The sequence below is a fragment of the Etheostoma spectabile genome, unplaced genomic scaffold, assembly GCF_008692095.1.
Source record: "Etheostoma spectabile isolate EspeVRDwgs_2016 unplaced genomic scaffold, UIUC_Espe_1.0 scaffold00000340, whole genome shotgun sequence".
NCBI classification, from domain to species: Eukaryota; Metazoa; Chordata; class Actinopteri; order Perciformes; family Percidae; genus Etheostoma; species Etheostoma spectabile.
Window position 1 is genome coordinate 9608 of NW_022602590.1, and position 27822 is coordinate 37429.

Here is a 27822-nt window from a genome sequence, read left to right on the forward strand (position 1 = left end):
CCAATATTAGGAGCAAAATTGCTTTTATTTACAAACTACATTCATTCCCAACAAGGCCACATTATGGTATATACAAAAGCATACGTATTTACAAGAGTGTGAGTCCCTATGTTTTAATAAATCTGTGCACTTATACACACTGTATGTGCATGCATGTATGTATGTCCACTGGTACCTCACTTTGGCCTCTACTAAACCCATTCCTGACTCACAGACCTGCTGATGCTCACTGGTCCCTACAGTTTACAAAGAGGCAGCGCTGAGTTTAATAACTGATATAGGTAAAGAGATATTTCCTGCTCAGAGATTTACAATCAGCTCATAAACCTTTAGACTGTAAGAAAACCAAATGTATACATAGGTCTGTCAAGTTTTACCACACACTAAAGTAATGCTTCAGTAATGCTTTATTTCATTGGTCTGTAAATTTAAAAATAATGTACCAATAATTTCCAAAATAATCTCCAAGAAGTTTTGTGGAAAGAACTGTGTAATTTGGTACTGATTGGTGGGACAATAGAGACAATGTTCAAATGGTACACTCCAGTTAATTCCAATTAACTGGTAACGTAACCAAGGAAGGCCTATATTAAGTGCAGAGCAGGTCAGCTAACCACGCAAAATGTAAAATGAGCATACCATTTCTAATAATAAATACAATTTCTAGGAATATGGACTTGGTTTTAAATTGAGCTGTTCTCTCTGATTAGTAGCAAATTATACAGTTCTTTCCAGGACACTTTATGGGAAGTTAGTGGAAAAGTTTGGACCCGTCAAATTTCTTAGAAAAGTCTGTGCCACAAAACACTTGCTAGAAATGGAGTAATGGGCATTATCCTGCTCTAATTGATTATAGTTGGTGTGATGCAAAAGGTCTCTTACTAAGAACATACTGTACTGTAATTAGAGGTATAATGTGAATACTGGATTGGTTAGTTATAGGTGACCAAAAGTAGCAGCCACAGTGTTCCTCTGACAACGTTTGTGCAACACATTATTAGGTTACGGGGTTAAAACAGGTTTGAGGTTTTTCCTCAAACAGTAGTCATGACTTTAAGGGACCCTGAGCGGAATCTGAGAATCTTCTTTTTGAGAGCATGGGAGGCTTTGATCTTGACAACGGCTTTTGATTGGGAGGGGGCATTGGCAGTGGCCTGTGGTGAAGGTGAGGATGAGGAGGAGGTAGAAGCAAGACGTGGCGGCAGCTGCTGGGGCCAAACAAGTCCGCCGCTCTCATCTGAGTCACTGGACAGTGAGCTGGAGGCCGGGGAATACACCTCGCTCATGCTGGACTCGGACTCTGCGGGGGCGGCGCCAGTATAGCCCTCCTCTCCCTGACAGAGAGGTGCTCGCTCCTGAAAGTCTGGGTGCCAACATAGCGGGTGCTGTTGCTGCTGCTGGTAGTTCTGGGGTTGGGAATGAGGACAAAAATGACCATGGCGAGCTTTTCGAGGGCGTCTATGTGACTGCCCTGCTATGGTCTCCCCTTCGTCCTGGCTGAGCTCTAGGTTGGAGCACCAACGTCGGCTCTCTTTGTGGCTGTTGTGGCCAATCTGCAGTTCATTGACTTGGCTTTGGTTCTGAGCAAGATCCCCTCTGCCTTGGTGCCTCTCTGTGGTGCTGTACCTGCGCTCAGGCAGCACTCTCTGGCCCAGGAGGCTGTTTTCAGACTGGGAACGACTGGTTTTACTGCTTGATTTCTTGGTTCTCTGCCGCTCATTGTGGCTCTTCTTAGAAGTTCTGGACTTGGAGTTCTGGTGGTCAGGAGAGGAGACAGCTTGGGTTGGTTTAGGCTGCTCTGAGTTGTAGTGTCTGGGGGAACGCACAGGGGCATGGAAGGCCTGTCCAGGAATATACTGAGCACTTACTAAATTGTTTTTGTGATGAATAGCGGGATTTGGATGTAAGTAATGCTGGGGGGATGGGGGCTCACAACAAAGGTCAAGAGCCCCAACACCACAACTGGGGTCCAAGGAGGACAGAGGTGACGGTAGTCTCTCAGCCAAGGAGTGTGGCCTGGACTGGGGGTAGGGCAGGACAAGATAATAGTCCTCTTCCAAAGATGGGGCCTCTCCTCTACAGGCCTCCCCCTCTAAGAGGTCACAACCCCAGCCCTGGCTGTTAGGGTTTGCTGAAAGGTCAACATGGGGCTGGAAGTGGGGGTCCGTAAAGTGTTGCTCTGTGGTAAGAGACTGCGTTCTCCTGTGGAGGGAGCTGTGTCCGGAGGCACTGCAGTATGGGGGGTCGGGGCTCAGTGTGGTGCGAGGCTGACAGGGCCTTGATGCTAGGGTATGACGCTGGATGAGACTTAGGATGTAACCCTCTACCCTCAAAGCCTGCTGGTAGTCCTCCTCTGTGACCTGATCCTCTGCAGGTTGCTGCTGCCAGGGTTGGTTGGCTCCGCTGGGGTCCCACTGCCAGGAGTCCACTGCTGCACCCTCTTCAGCAATGCCCTCCAGAGGTGGGTAAGGGGCAGAGAAAGAACGGGGCAAGGTGGTGCGTGGGACTGGTACATCCAGTTCTCCATTCAGCATGAGGGGGTCTCCTAATAACAGAAAACAATACTGTTGTAGGCCAAGTGTTTTACAGTTTAAAAATAGGTAAAGAAGATGTGAATCCATGCTCATATTTGAACAGTTCATAATGCCAGAATGCCAAAATGATATGCCATAATTTGCGTTGCTTCACTTACACATAGAAGAATAACGTATGTGTGTGTGTACCTCAGTCTTTCCAGATCTGCTACTTTTTCTTACCTACAGACTTTGGCCTGTTGTTGGTGTAAGCCCAGGAGGAGACCGTCTCTGTGGGCTCAGTGGAACAAGATCTTCCTGTATGCGATTGACCCTCACTTGACTCATAGAAACCTAGTAAAAACAATTTGAAAAGAGAGAGGGCATGCCTATCTTATTTATTATAGCTCACTGTTCATTCCAGTTCTCTAAAAATAGGCTGCTCAATGCAGGCAGTGTCTCACTACATTTTACAAATAGGCCTCAAAACAAGATTACAAGCAACATGATTGAACAATAAGAGTAGAAATAACATTATAAGTTCATTCCAAGCATATTTCAAAATGCAAAGTGAAAACACACGTTTTGTTGAACTTACAAAGTGCACATTTAGAGCATCCTTAAGGACTCCTCTCACCCAGCCCACAGACTGTTTCCTCTCCTGCCCTCCAGCAGGCGTTTCAGGTGCCTCCGGACCAGGACCAGCAGACTAAAGAACAGTTTTTTCCCCAGAGCTGTGTCTTTATTGAACTCTAATCCTCATTGATCCCACTCCCCTCATATACTGATAGACTCTCCTCTCCCTCCTCACACCTGCCTCCATTTTGTCATCTGCAATACTATAATGTTTACTTGCACTGCTGACAGTTATTACAGTAACAACTGTTTTTATCTGATCTTGCACTACTTACCTTGACTGGTAAAAAGACTGTTTATTCACAGTACCAATTGTCTACATATACATCTGCAATACTGTATTTTAACTGTAATATGCAATTACTTTCCACTGCACTTTACTTTGGATAGCTTATGCCCAAACTTTATTTGTACTACCTTTAAATCCATTGTCAAACTGCTCATTTTAGCCTAACTTATTGTATATATATCTATCTGTAAAAATTCTGTTTATATTAATAGCCATTCACCTGTGCATCTTGTTCACAATACTTGTTATCTATATATTATATTCATATGACAAATCTGTCTGTAAAGTTCTGTTTATAATAGTATTCATTTCTATATTTATTCAGTACATATCCATCCTGCACTTATGAAACCATTGTATATCCTGCACTTACTGCTATCGCACTTCTGTTAGACCCAAACTGCATTTCGTTGCCTTGTACCTGTACATGTGTAATGACAATAAAGTTGAATCTAATCTAATCTAGAGACATACATGTCACATCTGTGATCACAGAAAAGGATTAAAACTATGGAAGTACCAGAGCTCGGCCGACTGTTGCCTGCGTTTTCTCCATCATAGCAGCCCTCGTCAGCGTCGATCCTCAGGTCTCCCACCTGCTGTTCCAGCGCCTGCATCAGGCCCCATGGGGAACTCTGAAGAGCACTCTGAAAATACACACATATTCAGGCGATTTTACTGTAGTTTTGTTTGTATTTGATTGCGCTGTTGAAAAGTAATTTTAAATAGATGGTAAGAGGAAACAATCAGTGATTTCAAAAACAAAGTAAACAGTCCTCGCAATGAAATTACTGGTTTGGAGAAACGCTAATAACAGAAGCACAGCTGTAAATCCTTCACTGCTCGTTTCTCCAGCTGCGTTCCAGTGCTCAGTTTGTTTGGCACTCAGATCCTGTTAAAACAAACTATTTTTTTTATATTATAGAAAGATGGGGTATATTTAAATTAGGTTTATTATTATTAAATAGAACAGAATCCTGTTATAACTGGATTATGTTATCAACTACTGACCTAATTATAACCATAACACAGTCACTTCATTTCCAAAGATGGATATTTTACTCTGATGAAGGAAAGAATTTCATTGTTGTATTGTTGGTGTCACTGAAGACCGTCCGTGGTGTACTGCATCCATATCTGTCACTGGGCTCACTAACGCAAGCAAGCAGGGAGAAGCAATGAGTCAGAACGTTAATAATTCAAGGATGTTCTATCACGTAGGTGGGACACACACACACACAATCACTCACACACACACACACACACACAAATGTGCTTGCTCATATACACAGAAAAAAAAGACTATTCAAGAACAGAGAAACACAACATCCTGGACATCTTTGTACTTATTTCTCTAACATGAGGGCCCTCTGCTTACACACACACACACACACACACACACACACACACACAACACACACACACACACACACACACACACACACACACACACACACACACACACACACACGTGCACAACACACCATGGCCCAGTTCCACTGCTTGACTATTGAGGCATTTCATTTTGTTGGAGGTGATACTGTTGACACCCAAGGCTCATTTAGAGACTTCATCATTACCAGAAGAATGAGCGTGTCCTCGTAGCAAGGTGACACTTTAAACATTACAAACCTGCTATGATGGAGCACCTGTCAGACAGTTGCTACAGTCTTCTGCACTCGCTGAGCACTGTTTTTGTACATTTGTGTGTCTTTGTTTGTTACAACATTGCCTTTAGAAATGAAGACAGATCATACGGTGTGCAAAGTTGGGCATTTTAACACGGAGATCTGTTGGGATTGACTTGCTTTTGGAGCCAGCCTCAAGTAGATGAACTTCCACATTGGCTTTATTTTTCAGCCCTGTAGGTTGTGGAGTGTGTCTAAGTGCATCCTCAGAGCTGCTAAAGACTCTCTTGGTAATTAAAAGGTCACATTTAAGGTTAACATTTGCCTCTGCCTTCATAGCTGAAGCTGAAGCTGAAGCTTAAAAACACAGCATGTGTTTGTGTCTCAGTGCATGTTTAATCTCCCTAAACTATAATGTGTCAAGAGAAAAATTCCAAAAATGGTAGTCCAGAAAAAGTCTGGACTACCATTTAGAGTGGAAATCTTTTGGTCAGTGGACCGATCAGAGCTTAAGCTCTGACTCTTTTGTCCTGCAGACTTAATGCGGCCGTAATGCAAATTCTGTTGAGGCGTAATTGACCCAAGCTAACCTATGCTTCCCACACAACCTCTTTACCCCAAACACTGTCATTTCTTTTGTCTTGACAAGGGCGCTTATTGTCTTACTATAAACAAAGCAATTAGCATCACTACATTACATGGTTTTGTGTGGCACAAACGAAGAGTGGGGAGCTTTGTTTAAACTACTAGTGTGGAATAGAGATATAGATTGGAGGATGGGAGACTATTGGAAATCAATTAATCAATGATGCAGATTCACACTATTGATTGCCTACCTTTTTGCGGAGCTGGCTATTAAATTATAATGCTGCAGCAAACAAACAACCCTTTGTGGATGAACAAACACAATACAACATTTAATAGTGTGGCTTTGGACCAAGTTTATACTGTAGTAGGGACCATTTTGCAAGCCGGGCATTTGATTGTACTCCATTATTAATGGTCTCACACTGGTTCCTTGACACTGGATCATTACTGTTTTACAGCATCCTCTGCTCCAGGCGGGTGGGGGGATGGGGGAGCCAGAGGACACGGTGCAGTCGGCCTCACCTAGCCCTTCAGATGTTATGCACTGGGTATACAACACATCAGGACCATCTGCACTTTTCATAAAAAGAGACCGACCAGCAGGGGAATCCAGACAACACAATGTCTGATTATTTACTGATTTCACATGCTGCATCTTCTTCTGACCTGGCCTTTAAAAAGCTGCTGAAAACTGGAGTCAAATATCCTGAATGCAAAAGCACAAATGGACATTAAAACTGATTCTGATTGAGCTACTGGGGAATGTAGATACAAATGAGAGACAGTTTGACACACGAAACAAATAAGCTTTTGGTCGTGTGAGAGAGGGGTGCTACAGAGACATTGCAATTCCTCCTCCGAAATGGGGGTTAAAAAGAAGATTTTCAACTGTAGATTACACCTCTAAGCACTCACTGGTTGAAGGGGTTTGAAACGATAACGCCGGGATATAAAAAATCTATGGAACAGAACACATGAGGCATGCAGCAGCACTGCTGGACCCTCTATAATTAAAGCAATGTTTTGACTGGCTCCACACAGAGAGGGCGGTAGGAGGCCAGAGAGAGAGAGAGGCGCGCACACACACACACACACACACACACACAAAACACACACACAGGTCCACTGCTTCACTAAAACACTGATCTCTTTTTTCTTCAAATATATACACGTTTAAATGTTTTATTTTAATAACGTAAATGAAACATTTACGAAAAATTTGAATTTAACTGATGTTGACACAGAGGTGCACACAATGTTTACATAACCATAGTGAATGGCATTCATTAGTGCACAGTAGCTTGGTTGTGAATGGAGTCTCCTAAGAGAAACATGCGCCAGGCTGTGCTCATGTGTGGGACCAGCTCATAGCCCTGCATGGTGTGTCTGTGGACATAATGCACATGTATTTTCAGAAGCTCATTTGCCTGATTGCTTGTATGTACAAATAAGCCAGATAACCACAATGTTTGGATTCCTATTTCATTTTAATTTGTTATTTTTGTGGGTCAACACACAGCGGACGAAACTACCCAATGATCCACACGACTGCACATGACTAACGGTGCTATAGTTTCACTAATGATGTGCTGCTGTCTTTACAGAAGGACACACATGATATGACCAATGACAAGCCACAAAACTAAAGCAAAAACATACTACAGACACATGTGTACAATCGTGCAGAAGGAAGGTTTGCATGCTTTCATGCAGAGCTTTTTCCTATGAACACACACGCACAGATGATAATTGAGCACATGATTTAAATCAACCAAGTCAGGAGGAGATAACTTGAACACTCAAGGTTTCTAAAAATCAAACACTCCTCTATACAAATGGATGTAGGCCTATGTATGTCACACACTCATACACAATGTATACATTCTCTTCAAACACACACAGTAGGTAGCTGAGAGAGAGGTCAGAGCTCCGTGCTTTCCCAGCTGCTGTCTGCCGTCCCACAGCTGTCAACACCTTTCACACCACACACTGTATCCGGGAGTAGGCCTGGGGGGGGCATGTTCAAGGCAGCTACACGCACGCGCGCACACTGGCAGTCCCACTGGTGTTTTGTGTCTGTGTAACATCAGAAAACTGTGCATTTTGGAGACTTTAACCTACATGCAAGATGAGATTGGGGATTTGGCTTGGACGCAGATGGTGACCTGATATCACGAAGACTCAATTTGAAACTAGGCCTTCAATTGGATTCCAGACAAAAAGTATTCTCCGAGGTATGTCTCGTGTAATTACTCACACGCGTGGATAAGCACAACGGATAATAAACATCGATCCACAGATGCGTTGCTCGGAAAATGAAAACGGGGAAATATGCAGCCCTGCGGGGAAACGCATGTGTCTGGCTTTGAAAAAGTCTGTTTTCTGTCACTGTGTGGATGAGAAACCAGGCTGAATGCTCTGACAGCCGCCCCACCAGGGGATATGAATTTACTAAACTGGTGCGCGTGCACACAAACACTTGACCCTTGTGCACTCCGGCTATTAGGCCTATACATTTTTTTCAAATTGGCTTTATAATTATCTTACTTAGTTTTCTATCAGAATTATAAAACCAGTCCCATAGCTCAGATGTGAACTAATTCAGACCAAAAATAAATCACAGTGCGTATATCATGCCATAGCCTACCCAACTGACGCCAGTGTGCAAGGCCACCTATGCGCCTTCTCTGTCCTCTCACTGGGGCCTCGCTCGGAATCATTAGTATTCTGCTCCATATGCGCCTATTGTTAGGCCCCCGGCGGAGAAGGAGGGAGGGAGGGTGGGGGAGAGGAGAGAAGGAGGTGTGAAGAGGAGGAGGCGGCTGATTTAATTTCTGTTTCACCCTCTTTAATAATGGCTTCTTAGTGTAGCCTACCAACGTAGAGACAGCTTGCTGCCAAAACAGAAACAAAACTCCCAGAGTCAAAAATTAAACTCAAGCAGCATAACGGGACACAGAAATAAAAAATAAAAATAGGTTACAGTCCTTGAAAACACAGAGTGTACAGTGTCGGGCTCAGTGGTGCGTTAAACTTTCTGTGGGAGACGCTGTTGTGTTGCTGTCCCTAAAAGTTGTATTTTTCTTGTTTTTTTGGGGTAACCCAGTTTTGTATTCTCATGTTAATTCTGGAAACATGTTTGTCGCAACTTCGCTCGATCTCAACAAGAAAATCCATCTCATGAATCATATGGAAGATAATTACGGCATAAAAAAAACGTTTTCTGCAACAGCAGCATACAAGCTGAAAGAAAAATTATTTGCGTTAGGTTCTGCAGAGAGCACAAATACGCGCTTGTTAAGTAGTAAAACCTACAAAAGTCCATGATGAGGGAACAATGGGCCATTAAATAGTCGGTCTGTGCTACAAACGGCGGGTGCTCCACCCCCTGATTTCGTTACCCAGGCATAAATCTCAGGCCAAAGCCCAGAAACGCATTACATCCTTTAAACGGAGACCCTATTAATCAAGTTGAGTAACTTTTTTTTGCAGACAGAGGTCACCTCTACACAAAAGGCGCAGCTCCAAACCAAGAGTCCATGCAACGGCCAAGCGGATTACAATGAAGAAGAGCTACGATGTAAAGGCTATTATTCAACACTACGTAGGAATGGTAGATGGTGTAAATTGGTGTTTCAAAACAGGGTGGGGGTAATGGTGTGAGATCTGCTGGAATCCAAACATGCAGTAAAATACACTCAAACTTCTTACCAGCTGACGCCTCAGTGTCAAGTTTTCCTGCCCCCAGCTGCTGAAACACGCCAGCTCTCCTCTGGAGCAGTCTTGGAGCTGAGGGTCTCCGAGAGCCAGCGCCCCCAGCACCAGGCACTCCTGCCTCTGCTTGCGGAGCTCCAGCTCACACAGCCCGGCCAAACTCGCCTCCAGACGCTCCTTGGTCCGACTGCGCTCCACAGTCACCGGGAACGACAATGCACGATGCATGACCCCCCCAAAATCCCAGACTTACATGCACTATAAAAGCAAATGATTTCCCTAATTTGGTGTTCTCCAATTGGCCCAGATTTACGAGGGCATTCGCAGGCTATAAAGATCCATGCTGCATCCCATTCCCTGTGGTAGTCTGGTTGCCTTGGAGCAGCATGGTGTCCCTGACCATCTATGCGCTATACATTTTCTATTTCGCAGCTGTCAAACGCAGACACGGAGCCCCGCCCTCTGCGACCAGCGACGGAAAGAAAAGTGGGAGTCCTCCTCGGTCTTTGCAAATCCAATCTCAGCCTTCATTGGACGTAAGAGGCTGGTGGGGTGCTGGGCGTAACGTTGTCCCATCCCCCTTGATTAATTACAGTGACGCGTCGACCTCACCCATCTCCCCAACTTGGCTTGGAACTAAACGGACTCCTTCAGGGTACGGTTATTTCTGGGAGAGTAGTAAAATAGCGGGATTGTATTATCCTTAAACGACTGAAAGCCACAATGTAAGCATGAAGCAAAGAGTAGACTACAACATTAACAAGACTGATATAGCTCACTGGTGAAAGAAGCTGTAATGGATATCAAGTAGACAGGTAACAATAACCTAAAATCATATCAGGGCAGGCTGCATAGTGTAAAAATAAAGATGCTGCAATTGTATGACATTATGAAACTTAGCAGATAGTTTAATGGTTTTGTGGTCGCTGAATTAACAGGATAAGATAATGAAAATAGTAATATTTTGTCTTAAAATGTAAAAGTAATGGGGCTTCCAGCTGGTAAACATCTGCATTAGCTATTTGTTTTGTTTTGGAAATTATATATTGTTAGTCACCTCATTTTCCAATCAGGACTCAATTTTTTTATTTTTTATTATCCTTCTCCACCTCGCTGCCTGCTGCCCCTGTGCTGCATGCCGCATGATGCTGAGGAATGTTAAACATTCATGTTTGGAAAAATCTGAAAATGAAAAACATCTTTGATTCAGTGACATATTTCAGATATTACAATGCCTTAAAAACGGCATTGGCTACATTAGGTATTTTCTATTGTTTTAGAGGTATTTTTCTTGTAATTTAAATTTAGTTGCTCCATATTTTCTCATCTCAGTTATTTCAGTCCCATTCTCTTTAGCCTCAATGACCTGGACTGGCATCCTTAACCTGCATTCACTCTCATAGATTATACAACATAGAGACAGTGGTAATTAAGAGGTAATTTATGCATCGGTAATTAAAATGAGATAACAGGGGGCCATAGGAGTCCTGTGGGCAGACTGCTCTGAACATATTGTAGGTAAAAAGAGACATGTGCTGTATGTGCAGCTCCTAAAATAATGCTTTCAATAGCTTACATCAATATTTTAAAGTATTTTGCTATTTTGTTTTTAAAGTGCAGTAACAGATGAATATTTCATCTTGGCGTCTCATAAAATCTTCCTCGGTAGTACTCCACTGTAAAGTCTCCTGAGGTCAAACTCTTTATGAAGTGTGATTGGTTAAAAAAATAAAGTGTAACGGTAAACCAAGTCTCCAAATATAGCAACACTATTTGTATATTATACATTTTTTATTCATACTTCCATCTCTACTTCACATGAACCAGAAAGCCACTTTTATCTTCAGTCTCTATGAGGCAAAGTCTTCAGCTAGTCAGAACCTACGCACAGCGCAGGTTGGATTCTTTTGTCAGAGAGAGAGTGTGTGTGTGTGTGTGTGTGTGTGTGTGTGTGTGTGTGTGTGTGTGTGTGTGTGTGTGTGTGCGCGCGCACACACTGCAGATATACACAACATATACTTACAGTATATTTATCTCATGTAGAAAGTTAACTAAAAGTCTCTCTAGAAATCAAAACATTTTCTAAAAAAGAAAACATACAGTAGAATTCTTTTTGAACAGAACTACACCAGTACATATTTTATCAAGACACACTCAAAGAAGATTGAGAAGAATTTGCTGTGAATTTGATCAGTGGTCATTTTCAGCAGGTTGTGTGTAATTCCTATCATACGTTAACCAAGGCTGTTAGATAGTACGTGTTGTATGGGCGGCACCAAGGTCTCGCTGGCTCTGTGACAAGCAAGGCAAATGCCAATTAATACAGTCAATGAAGCCGACAAATCATTAGTTGTCAGTGACATAACGGTGGCATCCAGAACTCTCAGGTCACCTTGGTTCCACAGCTGTGCAGCGATAGCAATCATGCAATCGTTCGCGTAACGCAGTTAAACTGTGAGGAAGAAAGATTGAAAACAAAAGAGCAAAACATTTGTTACCTGTGTGAGGGCTCGTAGCTTAGATTAGTTAAAGTCAAATTTGTTGGATCCAATAAGAAACATGAAGTTTTGAAGGGAATGATGGTGAAAAAATATTTAATTTGCATAATTGTGGAGATTGATGAAATGAAATTCAGTTCCGCTGTGACAGTTCCTTGGAGGCTCGAGTGACTATCTAATTTGGACTGAGGAGGATGTGCGTTTCACAGCAGTTCAATATTAAAATGTGTCTTTTCTATAAACAATTTCCCTCAGCTTTGACAGTGAAATAAAAGTGTCAGTGTCCCAAGATTAAAATCAGGTCAATAAAACCAACGTCGGTAAGTACTTCCAACTTAATCAAGCATTTACCATGTTTCATTCAAAACAGTATGAGAATGTTGTCATTTTTAACAAAAAATGAAATACAAGCTTCTGAAAAAAAATAGATTTCATCTTTCACTTTGAAAAACATTCACTTTAAATCCTATCAGTCACACTTTCATATATATATTATATATATATATATATATATATATAATATATATATATATATATATATACATTCCTGTACCATCATATCCATGAAGTGTAACTTCACTATAATCTTTCAGTTTCATCAGGATTGCGAAAGTGATTTCTATAAAACAGAAAACATTTCCAACCACTAACATTCAGCTCTTAAGGTTCCCATGTGTTATTATAACTCAGTGCCTTCTTAAAATGTAATATATGCACACACACAGCAGGGGTTCAATCCTGAAGCTTTTCTGCTGTTCTCAGTAAATCAGTCAGTAACACGCCATGCAGGCTCTCAGTAAAGATACAATTCCCTCATACAAATCACTCATTCTTGCCTTGCCTTGAAATAGACAAGAACGTGTTTCAGTCTTAGATTAGGCTTTGGACATTGAAAGAACATGTTGAATAGAATAATGCACACATATTCCATTCAAGCAGAAGTAATTTGTTGCACAACAATCCAGCAGGACTAAAATCCAACTATTTCTAATGAGTTTGGAAATTGTAAATCACCAGTGCAATTGTCAAATGAACTAAAACATCACAAAAACAATTTCCCCGGCCCTGCAAACACCTCCAAACTAAATTGCTGCCATTTCTTTCTTTCATGCTTTATCTGAAAAGGCCTTAAAGGGCTTTCAATTTCTCTTCTCTTTAACACAAGGAAGTTTTGTTTATTTGTAGAAGTGCTTTCATCACTAAAGTCTGTCAGCTGTCAGGGATCTCTGTTGACAAACTCTTAAGAGATGCTCTTTACCGCACCTAACCCAGTATATATATATAAAATACATGACATACATGATAAATACTTCATTTAAAACAACATGATCATTTGTGAAGGTACATTTTGACTTTTCTTTTGGTTCAATTTAGTTACGTAAAGTTAATTTTCATGCTTTCATTGCATCCAAGACAGACACTTGAAATCGGGGAGAGTATAATATGGGTTGAAGTAGGTGTTTTTAAAGGAATAGTTTGACAGTTTTGGAAATATGCTTATTTGCTTTATTGCTGAGCGTTATATCAGAAGATTGATACCACTCACATATATGCACGCTAAATAAGAAGCTAGAGTCAGAAGACGGTTACTTTAGCATTAAGACTGGAAAAAGGGGGAAATTGCTAGCCAGGCGAGCGGTTTTCCCTGTTAGCCAAGCGAACTGGAGGTTAGCCAGTAGAGCTCAGGCGTGGGTCGACTCCACTGGTTGCAAAAAGAAGTTGGCTTTTATAGAACTCTATAAGAAAATTATCCTACTTTACAGCTTTACTTACAGCGTTTGGTTGTACTAAAAGAAAATAAGAAGTTGAAAGTTCATTTTCCCGGTAAGTACATTTAGTTTTAAGCCTGTTTTTTGCTAGCCAAAATAAGCATTACAGATGCACTTTGCCAACCAAGCTAGCTACCTAGCGCTAGCTCTTAATTTAGCATTTTGCTTAGCGCTCCTCTCCAGCACCACCTTCTCATCTAAATATGGTGACTTCGGGCTCAAAAAAAAAAAGATGGCGACAAACTAAATGCCAAACTCAAGGCTTCAAGACCAATGGGTGATGTCCACTTCTTGAATATAGCCTATGGTAGGGCCGGAACTTGTGTTAGCATAAAGACTGGAAACAGGAGGAAGCTGCTTGCTAAACTAAGCCTGCTGGCTGTGGCTTCATATATAACATACAGACATGAGAGTGGGATCAATCTTCACCTAACTTTCTGCAAGAAAGTGAGTAAGTGAATTTGAAAACTATTCCTTTTAGAGACGTCAAGCCACTAATGTGGTGACATGGACAAAGAGTTGCTCATAGAGGGCAAATGAAGGGTTCATCTCCAAAATGTTTTATATCCATTTAGCTAAGAAAAATAATCAAGTTAATCTTCAAATTTAGATGATCAATTCTGTCTTCTTCCTTTTGTCAACTAGGGATTTTAGCTACATAGTATGTGTCAAATACTGACATGAATTGATATTTTAAGCAATCAATCATTTTGTGAAAGTAGGTGTAACTTTATTCTCAAATGTTGGATATGTCATTTTGGAACAAAACTCTTCGATTGTAAACTGTACCCTCGTGGGGCAAATGCAAGGCGGCATCCAAATGCATTAGCATTAAAAAGGCATTCTGGCCACTGAAGCCAGAAAAGAAAAATTAAGAAACATACAAGTGTGGAATGGTAAAATGTCACACTTTACAGCACACACTTGTGCGCACACGCACGCATGCACGCACTCACACACACACATGCGCGAATATAATCGCGCAAATGCAGAATCATACTTGCACACTGGACATGTCACAGACATATCTGGCATGCATTTTTAGAAGAAAAACACTTTTCATTAGAAATTCCTTAACTGGTCTAGAGCTCTGATAATTTCTTTATGTACATTAATTAACAATAAATATAGGTAATGTTTATATATTTTGAAATATATATATTAAATAATGAATATTCTTATATTTCAATATATTCATAGAATTCTTTCTAATTTGAAACATATTTAAAGAGATATAGTCACAGTTTAGTAATAAAACATGTAAGAACACAGGTCTCCCTATTGGTCTGGCTGCAGCATCCCTTTTCAAAAATGAATAGGCTAAGTTCTGGCCTTTTTGTCCAGGCTAATACATTCTACTTCATTAGAAGGATGAGGAATAATGCAACGTAAGGTAGGCCTAGTTAACACTGTGGCAGGGACAACTGATCATGTAAATTGGGTGTAAGGTTAAAAGTGTTGGCTTAGGTCGCATCAGTCTTTAGATTCTACTTATAAATATTGTAACACAACAGTCGAACAGGGAACCAGCCCTGACGAAGACAACACAGGCCAGCTTCAAACAAGGCAATAGGGACTGACTGGTGAAGATGAGCTCCCAGCTACAACACTCCTTTTGGTTGTGGAACGATACTGTACTCTGATCACATGGAGGTTACTAAAAGGATGCTGCAGCCAGGACTTCTCAGGGGACGATAGGTTTGGAACAGTCTAGAGAGTGTAGACAGCCATTAAGACTCGAAAAGACCCCCTTTCTTCGACTCAGTCTCTCCTCGTCTTCTGTTCTTCTTTTTTTTTGACACACAGACTGGAACTGGACCACAATAACACTGACTGAGAGGAGCTAGGTTGTCTAAATGCATGCAGTAGTTTTCCTTCTTTCTCTCTGCGACTCTCTGGTCGAAATGGCTTACAGTAGGATGCACTTAGAAATAAGAGAGTAGAAGGAAACGGTTCATCCCACAGGTGTAGAGAAGGAGCACTACTTTCCCACAATGCTTCAGTGATGTTGGGGACACCTCAGTTCCTGTGTGTGATAGGGGAACTTCCCGTCCATCAATTTCCTCCTCTTGGGGGTTCTAAGCTCTGTGCACTGTAGACGACTGTTCCACTCTTTGTGTCTATTGGACCAGCTCCCTGTTGGTCCCTCCTCCCCCTCTGTCCTCTCTCTTTGTCTTGCTGCTGCCTGCATACTGGTTCACAAACAAAACAGGTCCTACAGTATATTGCACAGCATGCCCGCATGGCCTTGTTGGTGATGTGTCAGTGATAGTGACTTCTCTTCTCCTCAGCCTCGGAGCTGTAATCACTTAAACCAATGCCTCGCTGGAGGTTCAATAAGGAGTCTTTCATCTAAAGAGAGAAACAAGAGTTAACTTGTTTATTAAAAAACGTGAAATTACACTGGCCTACATTAATGCATGGAACAAATAGGAATTCCCTCACTTCATTTAGGATAAGAAAATTCATGAACGTAGCTAGCTATGAGGTCAGTAATTATTTCTGAAAAAAAAAACACTCTCTGCATCAGAGTGACGTTAATCAGTTTTGAAACATACAGCTATCAAAGACAGCTAGCAGTGCGGGAGAGACGGGCCACACCGCCTACCGGAGCAGTGTGTGTGCGTCACGGACCTCTTGCTTTTCATTTTGGCACCCGTGTTAACAGTTTAGAGCAGACACACAGCCCATGTAGGTAGTGCGGCCCAGGCGCGGTGCACAAACATTTCACTTGCACAGAAGAAGAGTGAGAGTAAATTGTGACCAGTGGTGGAAGACGTACTCAGTTCCTTAGCCAGCTTAAGTAAAAGTAGACTACTAATACATTAATGTTAAAACACCATCACAAGAAAAAGTCCTGAATTGAAAATGTTACTGGAGTAAAAGTATAAAAGAATGCTATTGTCAACAAAATGTACAGACATAACAGACAAAAATATTGTTTTTTCAATACACTGGTCAAATTTTTGGTGTTGGACTTTTCTGCTTCCATAACATGTCTTCATGGAGCTGAGCAACAGACACAACAATTCTCAAACTCTCATTTATGGCGCTGTTGTTTTGTTTGGAACGAATGATTCATGATTCTTGAGGATAACAGGACAAATGTAGACAATGTTTTATCATAGTCAGATATTTCAATGGACTTAGATGGTAGAAAATAAATTCAGCAATCTTAAACATGAACAGTAAATGTCTTTTTTTGCTATCTCAGAATCAAAAGGCATTAGCTTCTTTTAGAGTCACTCTTTTGCATAGTAAATCCAAAATATTATGAGAAAGTCACTGTGCAATATGCTTATATACCAGTTTTTCCACTGACTGTAGTGGCAATTATCTAATAAGTTAATATAACCACAACACACTGCACTTGGCAGAAGAAGTGTGATTCTCTTTACAACCTCTGCTGTTACTTTGTGCAACACAGTTTGTATGTTGTGTGATTCCACTTGCCATATGCATGCATCCAGTAGTTCAGGGATAGTGGCTCAAAGGCGCCCTCTCTCAGTAGTGGATGCAATGCCTTTTGCAGTGCTCTATTGGTCATATACTGTATATCATGAAATAGTTTACTTGGCAAAAAGGCTAGCTAGCTATGGTGGTAAAATAACCTGTTGAATTTTTTATGGTGTGTTGCATCTGAGCTAACAGTGGCAAGCCAATTCTATGACTGACCAGTGGATACAGTATGTTCAGCTCCTAGTTAAATATGCGGTGTCTACCCATAACGTAATACAAAAGCAAGCACATTCCCAGGGAGTTTTTAACATTTTTACATCACATTATAGTTCTGACTTTTGAAAATGTCTCTTTGCATCCAAGTACCTGGTCTAGCAGCACTACTGACGACTTGATAATCTCCCTCCACTTCTGCAGCTCAACGTCATGGTAACGCTGCTGCGCCTCCAGGAGCTGGGCCCACTCCATCTGTGTCTGAGGCAGTTTACTGGCAAACACACATAAACACACATTAACCAACATCAGGGTGCAGCCCCTACATACTGACTTCCATTTTGAGGGACTGCCAACAAACAGTATGGTAAATTGTTTCAGTAAGCCCAGAGTTATTCAGGGGTAATTTTAGAAGCTCCATGTTTTCCTGTCACACACGTCAATGGCCATATGGATATAGTTTAGTGTGTTCGTTTAACAGTGTGTGTGTGTGTGTGCGCGTGTATATGTATGTGTGTGTGTGTGTGCGCGCATGTTTAGTTCTGTAACGGTACATGTATATTTGTGTGTGACCACCTTTGAGCCAAATAGAACTTTGTATTTTAAAATGCCCAAAATATCAATTAACCAAATAAAATAAGTTCTGTATAAATATAGATGCTAAAACTGTAGGTGTGTGTGCACTAGTTTGCGTGCGAGTGTACCTTTCATGAAGCCGCAGACCTTGCAGGTTGTTAAAGACTGTGCAGAGTACTCCAGCATCCACAGCTTGTAGAAGAGCATCATGTTGAGGAACCAGCAGGACCAGGCTGAAGGAGGGCAAGAATGTAAGAAGGAGTTTCAACAAATGAGTCCTCCACTTTGCATTCATTCATGAAACCTTTAAAAGGGACAGTTCATCCCCAATAAAAAGTACATATTTTTCTTCTTACCTGTAGTGCTATTCATCAGTCTAGATTGTTTTGGGTGAGTTGCACAGTGTTGGAGAGATGTCTGCCTGATTTTCAAATGGAACTAGATGGCACTCTGCATGTAATGCTCAAAATGCCCCAAAATATTTTTTTTATGATTATCACCCAGTTACTCAAGATAATCTATAGATCTGGTTGTGAGCAGTTTAATGTAGGAACTATTATCTTTTTACTGACCTAAACCAGCCAACTGTATCACCAGTAGAAGAAAGCGTACTTATGGACAAGAGTCATGCTTGTAACAGGGCGAGATGTAAACATTAATTGCCTTCTCCACAGCTGAGCTGTAATGAATCTAGCCCAGGTGAGCTAGCAGTATCGGTTAGCAATAAACTAATTCCCACAAAATAGCAATAAGCTCACAAACAAGTTTTGGGATTATCTTGAGTAACCAGGTCACGATTTCTGGAAAGAGACATTGGTGTGATTTGAGCACCCCAACATAATGGTTCCACTATATTAGGGTGAAGGCAGACATCTCTACGGCCAATATCTCCAACACTGGGCAAATCGCACCAAAACACCGGATTGATAGATAAAACTACAGGTCAGGTATGCATTTTTGATTTTGGGGGTGAACTGTCACTTTAAGTAGCTAATGTGTACATGGCAATGACAACTGTGCTGGGAATAGTTTTTTAACAAGTTCCTCAGGCTTTGCTGGCTAACAAAATGTTGTACCTTAGACAGATCCTATGGATGGCAATGAGAGGAGAGGAGAGAGAGGTTACACTCAAGACACCAACAATGAGATATACATAAGAAAACTAAATTTGACAAAAACTCCACAAAGCCTATTGGAACAAAAAAGATGAAATAACAAAACAAGTGACTTTCTGTTTTAATACATGAGATGAGCATGTGTCAAATGTACTAGTATCCTCAGGTCTAGATACACAAGCATCCCTATGTGAGTGATTGTGTGTGTGTGTGTGTGTGTTTATGTCTTGTGATAAGTTGCGTACACAAAGCTGATGATGAGCAGCAGTTTGGAGACGCTGTACAGAGCGAGGCCTGCGGGCAGGTGATGGTGCTCTGGACTCTGGTGTCTGGTTTGTGTGGAGCCTGCCACTTGTTTGATCCTCTGAATCACTTCCTCATCTGTCGGCGTAGTAACGGGGCTGAGCGCCTCGTCCATATGCTGGCTGCGCATGTGGGGGAGTGGCCTCTTCTTCCGCCTCACCGTGGAGTTTTTTATCGCCTTCGGAGAGAGCTGGTGGGACTCCAGGATCTCCTCCAGCTTGGCCAGCTCCAACTCTGAGAGGGAAGAAGACAACTGTTACACATTCATAGACTCACTTAAAGATTGCTAGATATGTTGGAAAGAAACATTTGCATACTACAGTTTGTGAAGTATCTGTTTAATTGTTTTCATTCATCTCCTCTTTCTGTATAAGCAGCCAAAACACCATCATTCTGTGATTCAAATTTTCACAACATGTTCTAACTGTCGAAACAGACAAGCAAACAACACTCAAGTTTACCTAGATGCCGGAAGTTCTCTGCTAGCCCGCTCCAGAAGTTTTTCTCTATGAACCTTTCACCAGCCCCCACGGCTGTTTCCTGTAGCGCAGCTCTGTCGATACCCTGAGAGGCAGACAGAAATGCATTTATACTTATGGATAGACTGTTACAATAAGATGTAAAAACTGGATATATAAATAGGTAAAATACTAAGTTGAGAGCAAACAAAACAACAAAATTTTAAAAAAAGTTTAATTTCAGAAAACACCCTGCATTTGATGTACTGCTCATTGCTGCAGCTCCTCTTTTCACCTTTGTGTTGAGCTCTCTGTTTTAGCGACAGAGTGAGGCATCTTACTTCTGCACTTCTGGAGTTGCACATGCCAGTTAGTACTGCTAGCTAGTCAGTTGAAAAGCATGTGGTCGTGCCATGCTAGCAGCGAGCATTTTAACGTGTTACAAAGTGACGCATGTTCGTCACGGAAGTAAATGCTGGACTAGAGTAGAGCTGTTTGGAGCAGTTTGTGAACAGTGTTTTCTCTGGAAGATGGTAAGTCCCTTTGGGGTGGACTTGAACTTTTTCATTTTGTTAACATATATCATACACAATAAGATATATAACATAATAAAGGAAAGGGAAAAAGCCAAAAAGCTTAATATGAGCACATAAATCAATATTTCATTTGGCAGGTGAGAGCTGTTTGTGTCTGACCACGTCTTACTCACCGTAACCGACACTTGTTCTTGGCGACCCTGGTGAGCATGTAGCGGTTGAGAGTGTAGAAGTAATCGTGGTAGGGCACATCATGTGTAATGACCTCAGCGTCGATGATACACTCACTCTCCTGCTGGCTTGTACAGAGTCTGATTAAAGAAGGGAAATGTGGTGACCATTTCTTTGAAAGTCATCTCGAACTCAGAAGGTACAAATAATACGAAATGTTTATGAGAGTTGACTGTACCTGTGTCTCAGTGACTGTGGCTGTTTTGGGGGCAAGGGGGTTGGACAGCGAGATGGTGTACAAGATCTCTCTTGTCTGGTTCCCAGCCTCCTCTGTCTTCCACGGGTGGTACACCACCTCTAAACAGCAACACGATGAGAGAGAGAATTAATGACGCCTGCAGGGGACCACATTTTTGGTCTGCCTTCACTCCAGAGAGGTCAGAAGTCATACGTAGAAGCAGCAGAATTACTGACCTGAGAATCGTCTTTGCTCCATGAAGTCACTCATGAACTGCGACTCTGTGAAGAGGATGGCGTAGAGCTTGTCTACACTTAACTTGTAGATCTCATTGATGTACTGCCTGCCATTCAGATCCTCATGAAAGGCCTGTACTTCACCTAAGTGTCCAAGACAAGATGACAAATACATTTAAGGTGTCTTCACAAATTAGTTTTGAAATCTGCTTACTAGCACCATCTACATCATCTTGTTATGAGTGGTGGTCTCGCATTGCCAAACTCTCCTCTACAGCACATCGGAGGAGGGTCTGGCTAGTCCACACAGCATTTTGGGATGGGAAAAACACTTGCTCTGGATTATTGGCATTTCTTTAAACCAATCACAATCATCTCCTCATGGAGCTACGGCACTTTGGGACAGTAGTGACTGTTTGTAAATGTGCTATAGAAATAAACTTTGACCTGACCTCTGCAAAATAACCTCGGGAAGGACTTGTTTTAGGGGACGTGTGCGTTCAAAGGTTCTTTTAGTAGTGCAACCGAAAAGTCAGATTGGACAGATCCCCAGTCAGGTGTCTGGATTACCCTTCAGAGATCTGAGCAGCAGATAACCATAGTCCTCATAAATCGCCAGAGAAAATGGCACCACAAAGAAAGCTAAAGGTAAGGGACATCTGGCCGAAATGAAAGACATCCAAGCTGATCTTGGCTATAAACTATGAGTGGTGAAATCAATAAAGGAGTTTGTTACCTCGTCGTGTGTTGGGGGAGTCACTGAGTTCAGGGGGGATGTCTTCATTGTCGTTGAAGTCAGAGAGGGTGAGGGACAAGACCACCAGGTCCGCTGGTATCATTGTTCTTTCAGCAAAAGGGGCAGAGCAAGCAGCTGTCCTCTGGTAGGCAGTCTGCATACTCTTCTGCTGGGAGGTCAACTGGGATGAGAATAACATGAGCATCAATCCCATTAATAATGTTTTCAAGGAAATGTATTAGATTTTCTGACCCTAGAGGTGTGCACTTCATTCAACTTAATGTGTCTAAATGTGTGTGTCTGTATGCTTCTAACTTACTGTGATGGGTGTGTCATGGTTGCCTGGACTAGGATGGTGATGTTGGGACAACCTTCTTATGTAGCGAAGGAGGGCTCCCCTCAGGCTTGGGTCAGTGCTGCTCTTAGACAAGTTGTCATTGTTTATCTCATTCTTCATTGGGAATCTCTTCACGAACCTGAAGGCACCAGAGAACAGCATAACAACTCCAGTTCTACTCATCTCATCTCACATCGTGAACGAGGTTCTTAGAAAATCTGTGTCAAGCAGTGTTTGCAGACTTTTTTCTTCTTTCTAACTATCATTTTTTGTTGTCCTTTGTTGATTGAATAGCTGGAGAGGAACGGGGGGGGCATGGGCAAAGGGCAGCGGATTGCATTTAAACCCGGGCCACTGCGGTAAGGACTGGGCCTTAGTACTGTATATGGTGCGCACACTCAAACAGGTGAGCTACCAGGGTGCCCTGTTTTCAGAAATATAAGGGTGGATTGTAACACTTAGATGTCTAGATGGATTATTTGACATGTCTGATATCACAATTGAATGTTTGGACAATCACAGGAGTTTTTGATTTCATTAACATTTTGAAACAAGTCTATATGTGTGGGAAACAAGTGAAATGATCTCCACTTCACTTGACTAATAGGTACGTAGACTATTATTTCTCATGACAAAACCACAGTCACTTCAGGTCCATCTAATTTGACCTCGGTTCAGCCTTTGGCGTGAATCTTTTCTCTCACATTGCCAGTTTGAGTTCACTACAGAAGTTTACAAACAGTTGGATAAAGGTAAAAGAGTTTGAGTTTTTCCTAAAAGTCAATTGACAGAAAACTTCAAACATTGTGATTGCACTGTATACCAAACTGATTCAAACCATGGCTCTGCACTGATTTCACCTAGGAATCCACTTCAGACATGAAGGAAAATATAAATAAAGGAAGAGACAGAGCAGAGAAGGGTGTTTAAGCTTTACAGCTTAAAGTTGAAAACAAAACACTTTACATTGCATTGCGTATGATGAGAAGAGAAGCAGAGAAGTTTATTAATTGTGTAAAAGGATTACTTGAGAGAGCTGGAGAAGAGTGTGAAGCTTGTACTGTATGTGACTGAGATGTGGTGTTGCTTGTTGCAGCTCATACTGCGCTCTCTAATTATTTGGCAATTTGGTCAATGGGTATCGACTGAAAGATGTTTACAGCGGTAACCATAGTAATTGATGATGCAACATAAAGAGACTCACCCCATGGTGTTGAAGTCATCATCAGGTGGAACCTAGTCCTCATCGTCACTAGTTAGGCCTAGTTCGTTGCCATAGCACTGGTGTACAAAGTGCCACAGTTCTTTGGGGCACAGGGGCTGCAATCAACCAATTACAGTAAGAAATGAGAGCACTCAAAATACTGCAGAATAAAATCATGAACATTATCTCTCAGACAAATATTAGCAGAATCACAAACTAGCAGATCAGATTTGCTTACCTTGTCAGCAGTGCATTTTGCCACAGTCTGAACATCATCATGTAAGTCCTATCCCTGGCTCCAAATGAGGTGAAAAAGTGCTGTGAAAATAAATGGTAATTATGTAATAGTCTGGTGAGCACTGGAATGAAATAACACTAACTGTGGAAATTAAAGGGCCATTTTTGTGGAGCATGGTTTAAAGTTAGTCTAGGATTACTTTAAATAACTCAAGGTTTCCCTAACATCTCTGTAGACAAAAGTGATTAGATTTTAAACTTATTCACTGTTCAGTCTCAGGTATGCCTTCATTAGTTTTAAATTTAAATGCCCAAGTTTTGCATTTTGTATCATTACCTTCTCGGTGTCAGTGCAGACCTGGATGGCATTTGGAATGAGGCGGGCGGTCTTTTCTTTGTCATTGAGCAGATGTCCTTTAGCCGCACTGTCACTACACACACACACACACACACACACACACACACACCCACACACACACACACACACACACACAACACACACACACACACCACACACACACACACACACACAACACACACACACACATTATAGTTCCAAGTATGACCCAATACTGCCAATGTAACTAGAACTCCCGCATCGGTTGCCCCACCACACCAGTCAAGTTACAGTTTACATTCATGTCTGTCTAGATCGTAATATATGTATGTAGTGAAGACTTTTGAAGCATTGAAACATGATGCTTCACACATCTTCACCCAGCAACACAGAAGATCTATACAATCCCCACAGTTTCAAGGTGGGCCCTAAGATTAGTGTCACCAATTCAGTATCCGAGCAAATGTGAAATTCTGTGTGAAATGTTCTCAAATTAGCATACACATTATGAGTTATGGCCAAATGAGGTTACAATTACAGTACCTTGACTTTTGGCCACAAAATCTAATCAGTTTATCGTTGATTCCAGGTGGACGTTAGCGCCAAATTGAAGAAATTCCCTCAAGGGGGTCCTGAGATATCGTGTTCATAAAAATGGGACGGCGGACAACCTGAAGACATTGGCATTCAAAATCATGGGAATGCACAGAGATTCTTGGGATTAAAAAAGCATACCAGTGTTTCCCAGCGGAAGATGTTGCTATAAAAACAGATCCAGTTCTCGGAGAGGTAGAGTCGTCCCTGCAGGAGGATGTCACGTTGAAGAGCACAAGAGTAGTCTGGAGAATAAAAAATAGTTACATTGTTAGAGATAAAAGTTCCACCACACATGTTAAGCATGATGCAAAATACAAATCACCGAGAAACATCACAACGAGAAAAATGTAAAATAATTCAGACGGTCATCAAAAAATATGTCCATCAAGAGATCAGACAGCAGAAAGTACTGATATCTAATCACATTCATTAAATTAACAGTTAATTGATAGAGCTCACTTCACTGTTACAAAGAAACCTCAATGCAGTGCATTTCAGTACTCCATTGTGTGGTATTTAGTTTATTAGCTGAGGACTCGTCATTACCAAACCATAAACTCATAAATATGAGGTCAGTTATTTTTAGTTATGGGTTTATGGATAGTGCAGTATGTAGTTAGATGCTAGGAAAAGTTATTACCAGGTTAAAATATCTCTAAAATTAGTAGAAGATTGTATTTTTTTACAAGGTCAGTGATCTAGACATATTTAAATCATGCCATGATGTCAACACCTGGAATGTCCATATTTGTTTGTGTCTCCTCTATGTTCTGACAAGATTAATCATTTTCTAATGACTAATAACTTAGCTGCACCCTGCGGTGCCCTGTGTCTTCCACTCAACCACAATGAGTCTCTCTGTGTCAGGGAGCGGCTTGAAGAGTTTTCTAAAGTCCTCATTGCGCTGCTTTATGTCGGGCTCAGCACTGCAGTGACAGGCAGTGTCAGAAACACCAACACACACACACACACACGCACACCCAGCACACGCACACGCACCGCACACACACACTCTTCCAACACGCACACGCAAGCACCACAAATGGATGTATAGTGAGTTGCAAGCATAGATATGTGGCCTGAATATCTTTAAGGCTGCATCAGTAATGATATTCAATAACAAAGCGCATTTCCAAAACATCAGCCCACTGCAGTCATTCAACAACACATGCTACCATGAGAATTTACAAGATGAGTCCCATTCTCAGATTTGCAATACAGAGCAACAATGTGTCTGACAATGATGCTTCTGTCTAGTGACAAGGGAAGGATAACTGATGAAACCGCAAACAAACTGTGCACAGTGGTTTGATAACCTGGTCAAACAAATGCTTTTCGCACAAGGAACGACATGCTATTCAACGTGATTATACTTTTCTTTGCTGGGCTTCAGCGGAATTTATTATTTACAGGAGAGTGATGTATTAATATCTCCAAATGTTTGCCAAACTGACGGTCCTCACTATCTGTGCAAGATGCTTACTTCAACATAAAAGCTTCAGGAACAATAGCTGCCAACACGATAACAAGATGTACGCCGAGACAAAAGAAAACTATATCCCTTTGGATCATAGGGTGGGAAAAGAACATCTTTGTTCATATTAAAATGCCTAAATGTCTTCTCTTGTTAAAAGCAGAAAAAAAAGCAGTTGAAATACTGTAATACTGTTTGAGAGTGTCTGTTAATGCTTCTACTGCCTTTGAGAAAAGTGTGGTGATGAGAAACACTGCCCTGAGTTACATCTCTGAAAGCCAACTTAATTGCCTGGAATTGAAATTTGACTGCCTTAACAAACATCCTCATGTGCTTCTTTTTTTACAATCTTCAACTGTGGACCAAAAATAACCGAAACACACTACACACTTCATACATCAACTTAGTTGCACAGTAACCCGATGAACACTCAAAATCAGGCCTCCATGAACTCTGAAAGAATTCAAATAGCTATGACTCTACCCAAAACTAGTGTTTCTGTGTAGTGGGGAATTACCATAGAATGCTTACAGCAGAATATAATAAAAGTGCTACAAGCTTTTTGCTGACTTTACTTTGCCTACAAAGAGCTCAGTAAACTTGTCTAAACCCCAAAGTTTTGAAATTCTCATTACTATCTTACACTCATCTCCATATGGTTTTCAGCTTCAACAAATGGAGCTCAACTTACAGCAGGGATCTCCTCAGTGTCCCACACAGGTCCTGAAGTCCGAGGCAGCCAGCCCCACTCCCAACCACTCCCCTCTAGCTGACCCTGCGGAGCCACCTGCCAATGCCTCATCCAGCTCCAGCACGGCTTCCCAGTCCGAAATCGTACAATCCTCATCCAATTCCATAATAACCACACCAGATCCTATTGGCGCCTGGATGGCAGCTAATTTCCAAAATGGGGGCACAACAGGCTTTTCTGGTGTTGGAGGACTTGTCAGTTACAGGAGGTTGGAAAATAAGAGTAGACAGAGCTTGTGAGTCAGTGGTTTGAAGCTAAGAATCCCCGTTTAGGGTGCTGCTCCCTTTCAGCGTTGAGCGCTGGTCACGGCACACTCCACCATGATCCTTGTCTCGCTGGTTGTACTCTGGCTCTCTCTCCTCTTTCCTTTCACACACACAGGGAGAGGAGTTATGGCTGTTGCCCTCTAGTAACCCCGGCCAACAAGTCCTTTATTATCATGCTGGTAGCTTTTTCTTTTTTCTCTCCTGGTGGTAGTATAATGAGCTGAGGTGTGTAAGTGGGGTGCTGTCCAGGTTGACTGCCTGTAATTACCCAGTTTAAACCAGAAAAGAATGAAGCGAGGTTACTTTATGCCGACTGAAGAGGAGGGCTAATACAAACAAAAATGTAGCTGGGAAGAAAGAGGCTAAGAGGAAAGTAAACAGGAATGTATAAAGATGAATCAATGTGTTCAGCCCGCTGAAGTATGTGTTGAGACTGTCTTGCTGTCTGTCCAAGTGATTGAGTTACAGAGAACAGATGTGAGCTTAACCTCCAGTTACCTCTGCCTGCAAAACAACACCATCAATCTTGACAGGGTCTGCACTGGTTTGCAGACCAGAGCTAACGTCGCAGGGTGAAGTTGCCAGATAAACGTATTGTAAATATTTCTGTTTGTCCGTTTCCTTTGACCAATCATTTTATGTATGAAAGCTGTTGGAATTCAAACTAAAAAAGGTACCAAAAGTACTAATTTGAAAGTTATTTAAGGTATGTGAAACCGCCTCCTTCTCAATGCCTTGGTATTGGGTCATCCATGTACTATACTTGACCACCCTCTGTTACTCTAAGCAGGCAAAAAGATGCAGAGCTAGCAGCTCCTATTTTAGCTGCGCTTAAAAAACCAATTGGTATTCTAACTAAAAGTATGTCAAGAGTCAAGTAGGTGGAAAGTGATGGATTCTCTGCAGTAATGAAAAAAAGATGTTACTACAGCTTGCATTTTAT

The 27822-nt window shown here is 41.7% G+C and overlaps 1 protein-coding gene and 1 pseudogene across 1 annotated transcript; both read right to left on the reverse strand.

Annotated features, from left to right (window-relative positions):
• Window positions 1–6: 6 nt before the first annotated feature.
• Window positions 7–9859, reverse strand: LOC116674477 (dapper 1-B). Its single transcript, XM_032506926.1, has 4 exons — window positions 9366–9859; window positions 3959–4085; window positions 2757–2867; window positions 7–2545 (listed from the first exon to the last, which is right to left on the reverse strand). The coding sequence occupies exons 1-4, from the start codon at window positions 9594–9596 to the stop codon at window positions 1035–1037; spliced, it is 1980 nt and encodes a 659-aa protein (XP_032362817.1). The 5' UTR covers window positions 9597–9859; the 3' UTR covers window positions 7–1034.
• A 4971-nt stretch (window positions 9860–14830) lies between these two features.
• LOC116674476 (protein Aster-B-like) lies at window positions 14831–21115 on the reverse strand (annotated as a pseudogene).
• Between the last annotated feature and the right edge of the window lie 6707 nt (window positions 21116–27822).

What these genes read in the sequence shown, in the direction of transcription:
- LOC116674477 (XM_032506926.1), bottom strand. Translation starts at nt 9,596, where the DNA reads ATGCATCGTGCATTGTCGTTCCCGGTGACTGTGGAGCGCAGTCGGACC. An exon ending in TGACACTGAGGCGTCAGCTG is followed by an intron (nt 4,086 to 9,365) that starts GTAAGAAGTTTG and finishes GTGTATTTTCAG; the next exon opens with AGTGCTCTTCAGAGTTCCCC. An exon ending in CAACAGTCGGCCGAGCTCTG is followed by an intron (nt 2,868 to 3,958) that starts GTACTTCCATAG and finishes TGTTTTTACTAG; the next exon opens with GTTTCTATGAGTCAAGTGAG.